The 6,049-nt window shown below is 62.7% G+C and overlaps 2 protein-coding genes across 2 annotated transcripts in view; both read right to left on the reverse strand.

Moving 5' to 3' along the window:
- Positions 1–2,088: 2,088 nt before the first annotated feature.
- Positions 2,089–4,859, reverse strand: SNAPC2 (small nuclear RNA activating complex polypeptide 2). The gene is made up of 5 exons (XM_024745678.1): positions 4,606–4,859; positions 3,786–3,905; positions 3,568–3,636; positions 2,983–3,274; positions 2,089–2,890 (listed from the first exon to the last, which is right to left on the reverse strand). The coding sequence occupies exons 1-5, from the start codon at positions 4,786–4,788 to the stop codon at positions 2,559–2,561; spliced, it is 996 nt and encodes a 331-aa protein (XP_024601446.1). The 5' UTR covers positions 4,789–4,859; the 3' UTR covers positions 2,089–2,558.
- A 409-nt stretch (positions 4,860–5,268) lies between these two features.
- TGFBR3L (transforming growth factor beta receptor 3 like) overlaps positions 5,269–6,049 on the reverse strand; it is a 3,546-nt gene continuing 2,765 nt past the window's right edge. Inside the window, 1 exon segment of the mRNA XM_024746007.1 lies at positions 5,269–5,273. Coding sequence (XP_024601775.1) covers positions 5,269–5,273 — 5 coding nt within the window.

Raw genomic sequence — 6,049 nt, forward strand, 5'->3', positions numbered from 1 at the left:
GGCCCGCGCTGGGGCTCCTGCCCCCGAGCCCGCAGCCCGAGGGGGGAGGGCGTCAGGAGAAGTCCAACCCCTCCCCCCTCACACCCCTCCCATCTTCCCTTCTGGCCAGGCCGGAGCCCCACTTCGTGCCTTTATCCCGCCCTGTCCTCTCTCCGTAACTCACCGGCCCGGCTGGCCCCCGACTCTAAAGCCTGGGTGGGAAGAGGACGCCCGCCCCTCCGCCCCCAGCGTGTAGGTGGCTCTGCTACTGCCCTGCCGCCGAGCATGAGTGTCATGTCCGCTCCCGGGTTCGGGGACCCCCGTGTCCCTTCCCCTCCCTCCCCTGTCCTCTGGCCATCCTCACTCCCCCGCCGCCCGCCCCCCTTAAGTGTTGAGCCCCTCCTCGGGCTCTGGGCCTGCGGGCTCTCCTGGGCCCATGAGGTGGACGCTGCATACCAATATGCCCTGCGGGGCCTGCTCCGGAGACAGTGACTGAAGAGCGACAACGGCTGCTGTGTCCAGGATGCGAGGCTCCTTCCATGGGGGGGAGAGGGCAGACAGGCTCCCTCCCGCCCCCAGCCCAGGCCCCAGTTCAGGTCAGCGCGCCCCTCCCTCTGTCACCACCTCCACCCCTCATTGGCCCTCCTGCCACCTCCCCCTGGTCCCTCCTGCAACACCCCCTCCCAGGCCCTCCCCTTGCTTTCTCACTCCTCCCTGCCTCTGAGCCCATGGTATTAATAAAAGCTGTTATTGAGCGCTTACTGCATGCCAAGCAGTGTGCTGAGGTGGCTCCTCCTGTACTTGGTCTGTTCTCTTTTCAGGACCCTGTTAGCATCCTCATTCTACAGGCCAGGGGACTCGGGTCCAGGCAGGTTGAGTGACCTGCCTATAGCTGGCTTCTAGCCAGGCTAGAATTTGAACCCAGGGCTGACTTCACACTCTTAACAGCTGCCCAGGGCTTCGAAACACCCAGATGTACACTCTGGGGGACCAAGGCATAATCCATCCCCCTCGCTCCAGGAACAGCCAAGACCACCCTTCTTTCCCTTGACTTGAGGAGACTCTGGGGGCCATGGAATGGACTTAGGCTAGTAGGGAGCCTGGATGGGGTGCCCTCAGCCAGCCCTGGAGGTTGTCGCCAAGAACTGGCACGGCCTTCTGGTACTGTGACCACACCCACAGCCCCAAACCTCTCTGGCCTGGTCCCTCTGTCCCACCATCAGCATGTGCACTTTGCACACCACGGGGCTGGTGCTGTGAGTCCTTGGGCATGGAGTGGGCTGGCTCCGCTCCACGGCCCGCCTGCGAGATGTGTTGTGCGCCCCCGGGGGGAGCCGTGTGCAGTGTGTGTGGGGAGAGACGAGCGTTGCTATAAAAGGAAGGCTGTGTGAATGCACAGGCTCAGCGAACAGAAAATTCACTGGCTCTCAGAGGACTGGTTCGATTTGGGGGAAGGTAGTGCCGTAGGAGGACACCCGGTTCCCCCACCCGACCCTCACCAACCTGCCCCTGAATCCACACGCTCATCGAGGCTGAGGGAGGGGGGCCCCGTGCAGGGAGACCTGGCAGCACCTCTGGGACTTGGAGACCTTGGGTCACGGCCAGGACCCTAGCCCCCTCCTCCACCCAGCTCTGCTCCCCCTTTCCTGCTCCTAAGGCCCCTCCAGCTCTCCCTCCCTCCCCCACTTGCTTCCCCAAGGCTACCTCAGGGACTCCCTCCCCTCCCTCCAACTTCCTGCCACATGGGCAGCCCACCTTTAACCCTCCTGTGGTCAGGAGTCCAGCTCCCCCGACCTGGCCACCCTCACTCTGCTAGCCTCTCCCCTCCATCTGTATGATGGAGGGTCATCGGGCTCTGAAAACCTTTCCTCGACACGGGTCAGGCTCAGGCCTAAACCCTCCAAACAATCACCAAGGGTCCCCTCACAGCCAAGCCAAGGTCGCTCCAGATGGCATCAGACTGGACCTGGTGCAGTGGCCTTTACCGAAAACCACACCCTCTTCCCTGGCATGTCCCCGCTCCGTCCCCAGGACTCCAAGCTATGGCTCCCTACCTCTGATTCTAGGCCCCCTCCCACCTTTCACTCACAGGAGAAAGAGAGCCAGGGGGATAGACCAGAACTTTATTCACAGTTACAGGACACCGGATACAGGACTTCAGAAGGGATGAGAAACCAGTGGGGGGAGTATTTGAGGGTGATTTTAGCCCAGCCATCTGGCTGGAACCCCCTCACCCCAGTTCTATGGCTGAAACCCTGTAAACTTCGCTTCGGTTTTTTGGGTTTTTTTGGCTGTGCTGCACAGCTTGTGGGTTTTTAGTTCCCCAACCAGGGACTGAACACGAGCGCTCGGCAGGGAGAGCGTGTAGTCCAACCACTGGATCACCAGGGAATTCCCTGTGCTTCCATTTCTGAGACCCACGCTGTATCGAGCATCTTAAAGGCGACCTGTACTGCACACTGCATCAGGGACCTTCCACCGTGGCAAGATCCTCAATGACAACCCTGTGTCAGCCCAAGCAGGACTGAGGGCCTGGGGGCTCACCGATGTCCGGTGTGTCTGATGAGGCGCCGGACCCCTCACCTTGCAGGGGTGGCCACCTGGCCCAGAAGCTCCAGGGGTACCAGGAATGGGTTCAGGGGGCAGATCCCAGCTGCTTGCCAAGTGGATATCGGTTCGCTGGGCCCAGCATTCTCGGGGGCCTGAGGAGTGGCCTGGCCAGCCTCCTCTTGCCCCCTGGAACCTGTCCCGTCATCCTCAGCCCCAGACCCCAGGCCCCCACTGGCAGGGTCGGGCTGGGGGGCCATCAGGCGTAGGTACATATCTGACATATGTTCAACCAGGGCAGCGCAGGGCAGGCGGGACAACTCCTCAGGAAGTGCCATGAGCAGGTCAAGGACCACAGCTGACTCTGATGATGGATGGAAAGGGGACGGGTGAGGGAAGGGCGGGGCTTGCCGCCGGAGACTCCCACCCCCAGATCGTCAGCCCCTCCCTTCTCACCAGCTGGGGAAAGCTCGGGGCCTTGGCCGCCGCGGGAGATGGACGACAGGTACTTGTAGATCTTCTCGAAGTCCACAGAAAAGTCTTCCTCAGCGGACGGGCCAGCCAGGAACTCAGAGGATGCCTCAGGGGCAGGGCCTTGTGTCTTGGGGGCGGGGCCAGGAGCCTCAGGGCCCAGGTCCTCCCGCCTTCCAGGGGCGCTGAGGAGCAGTAGCTTTCCACGAGCCTGCGTGGGCTTGGGGGGCCGGGAGTGCAGGAGGCTGATGGGCTCCGTGGCTGCGATGGTGAGCACCTGGCAGGCAGAGAGATCAGGCAAGGAAAGGCAGAAGCGTCCCCGTGGGCTACTCCCCTGCCCTGCAGGAGACAGCCTTCTACCTCCAAATCCTCCCTGCCACCCTGAGGAAGGCGTCACATTCAGCAGAGGGCCTCAGAAGGGCGGACACTGAGGCTAGGGTGTCCGGTGACGGACCAGAGTCACAGAGCTGGCAAGAGGAAGGGACCCAGGAACCAGGTCCAGCTTAATGAGACTCACATATATGACCCCGTCCCCGGGACACCCCCATCCTTCCTGGCGGATGGCTGTACCTGTGAGAAAGCCACGGTCAGGGCCTCCTCCAGCGGGCCTGTTATCTTCTCAGCCAGATCCATCCACACCTGGGTGGAGTAACCAGAAGGTGCTCACGGATCAACCTTCAGGAGTCCCCCAAGCCCTACCCTTCCTGCGGCTCCCCTGACCAGGTTATCCCCCCAACTCCCACCTCATCCTCCAGGGGCCGGCCTTGGGGAGCCTCGCCCCGCCTCACCTCGATGGGGGCCGGGGTCTGTGTTTCCCGGCGCCTAGGACCCTGTGGGCCACCTGGATGCATCCTCCGAGTGGCCTTTCGTAGCACTCGGCCCTTGAGCTGCCGGAGAAAGTCCTGGATCTGGGGAAGTGAGAGGATGAGGCCAAATGGACCTTCTAGAAGCCCAGGGCTAGGCAGTCCACTGCCTGCTCCAGGGCCGGCCACTGCTCCCTAGCCTCCCGCTGGCCCGGAGTTAAGGGTCATAGGGACTCTGCCCAGGGGTCTTGGGCCAAGGCCCCAGGTGTGACCAGCTACCTGACAAAGATGTAAGGCCCTGGCTGGTTCTGGCTCCTCCCCGCAGCCAGGGCCCACCCTTTGCTAAGTACTACCCTAGTCACCTGCCTGCTTCGTCCACTCCGCCCCATTTCCTGACTCTCGCTTCAACCTCATTCCCGCCCAGTCCCTCTGCGCCTTCCACCCAGCCCGGGGCCTCCGCTCTAACTCAGAGTTCGCTCCGCCCCCAAATTTTGGCTTCGCCCCGCCCCTCAGCCTGCCGCAGCACTGCCTCCTCCTCGCCCCGCCTCTCGGCTATGTTCCGCCCTCGCCCCGCCCTCAGCTTCTCGCAGGCACACAAGGCCCAGCCTTGCACTAATCCCGCCTCCTCCGGCGTTCTTCCGGTTCCGCAACCTCGCCCCCGCCTCACCCTCGACCCGCCCACTCCAAAGCCCCGCCCCCCAGCCTCACTCTCGTCCCGCCAACTCCCGGGGCCAGCCCCTCCGCCAGCCCCGAACACATCCTAGCCCCACCTCCAGCCTCGCTCCCATCCCGAGACCCCTCTCACCTCGACCTCGCTCCGGCCCGACAGCTGCCGGGCCAGCTCGGCGGCGTCCGGCTCCGGCTGGCCCCGTCGCGCCTGCAGTAGTCGTAACAGCTGCCGCTTCTCGCGGGCGCTCCAGGCCGCGGGGCCGGTCACCTCACCCAGATAGCGCGCCGGGGCCGCTCGCTGCCGCTGCGGGGGCTTCATGCCGGTGAGGCGGGTGAGGGCGGTGTCGTCGTTCCGGGGCCGTTTCCCTAGTGGGCGGGGTTACGGCGGCCGCTGGGGCCAAAAGATCCCGCGCGGAGGCAGAAGTAGATGGGGGCGTGGCTCTGCGTTTGCGGGCCGAAGGGAACTGCTTCCCCGGGAAGTAATGGGGAGACTGGCGTCTAGCTGAGGCGGGGGCGAACGAGACCCCGCCCCCGCCCGCATTCTGTCTCACTCGTGAACTGGAGCCAAGTTCTTAGATCTCGTGCCCTCCCTCCCTTCCAGAACTACGTCTTGTGAAACTCCTATTATGTGCTTTGTAGCCAAGAGCCTGGGCTGTGGGGTCGGCCAGCCCTGACTGGTGAGCAAGTGATTTGGCCTTGCCGAACCTCGGTTTCCTCAACCGTAAAATGGAGCTAATAGTCACCCCCTTGTCTGTGCTCTGGGGAGGGAGGAGCTCGGGCAGGAGGGATTTAAGGACCTTTAGGCTAGACGGAGAGGAGACGAGCAGAGGCCTGAGCTCGAGGCCCTAGCGAGGGACCTCGGACCTTTTCCACCCCGGAATCCCCACCCCCGCGCCACGCGCGCACGCAGACTTCAGAACGCTGCAGTTCAGGCCAGATGTTTATTCTGAGCCCAGGTGGGAGGGTGGGAGGAGGAGCAAGAGGGGGCGCGGGGCGCAGGGATCTTAGTCCCATCGAGTCTCAGGTCCTGGCGGGCCTGGTCCAAGGCTGTGGCTGGTATGTCTCCGGACCCTGTTGGGGGCGCGCTATCTCTGGAGAGGGGCGACTCAGGCTGAGCAGGGTAGAGGACGCTACGGCAGGTCACCCCCTTCCCAACCGATCATTGGCCGCCCCATCAGTCTGTGTGCCGGGGCGAGGGTGGGTGCTAGGTCTGAAACCCGAATTCTCCTTGCCTAGTGTGCCTGTCTGAGGTGTTGAGGTCCTTTCTTACGACACTAAGCCCTCAGTCGGCCGCGAGTCACCCACTACGTGATTTAGAATCCCAGCTCCACCAAATTTTGTGACCTTTGGCAAGTTAATTTCAGAGAGTGCCTCATTTTTAAATATCTATTATGAGGATTATAGGAGTATCTACCCGAAGCTTGTTACAAGGATTAATATGCGTAAAACATTTGGTACTCCGCCTGGCAGAGAGAACGCGCTATGAAGAGTCATTATCACCTCCCTCCTCCATCCGTCCTACCGGCCCCAGGTTACACTCCCCCTCTTCCCTCCCCCCAACACTTACCTGCCTCCCTGTG

This window comes from Neophocaena asiaeorientalis, unplaced genomic scaffold, assembly GCF_003031525.2.
Source record: "Neophocaena asiaeorientalis asiaeorientalis breed wild unplaced genomic scaffold, Neophocaena_asiaeorientalis_V1.1 scaffold357, whole genome shotgun sequence".
In the NCBI taxonomy this organism is placed as follows: domain Eukaryota; kingdom Metazoa; phylum Chordata; class Mammalia; order Artiodactyla; family Phocoenidae; genus Neophocaena; species Neophocaena asiaeorientalis.

Excerpts from the sequence above, each read along its gene's own strand:
- SNAPC2 (XM_024745678.1), bottom strand. The coding sequence starts at position 4,788 with ATGAAGCCCCCGCAGCGGCAGCGAGCGGCCCCGGCGCGCTATCTGGGT. Across the intron at positions 3,906-4,605 it reads CGGGCCGGAGCGAGGTCGAG|ATCCAGGACTTTCTCCGGCA; the intron begins GTGAGAGGGGTC and ends TCACTTCCCCAG. Across the intron at positions 2,891-2,982 it reads CCCCGAGCTTTCCCCAGCTG|AGTCAGCTGTGGTCCTTGAC; the intron begins GTGAGAAGGGAG and ends ATCCATCATCAG.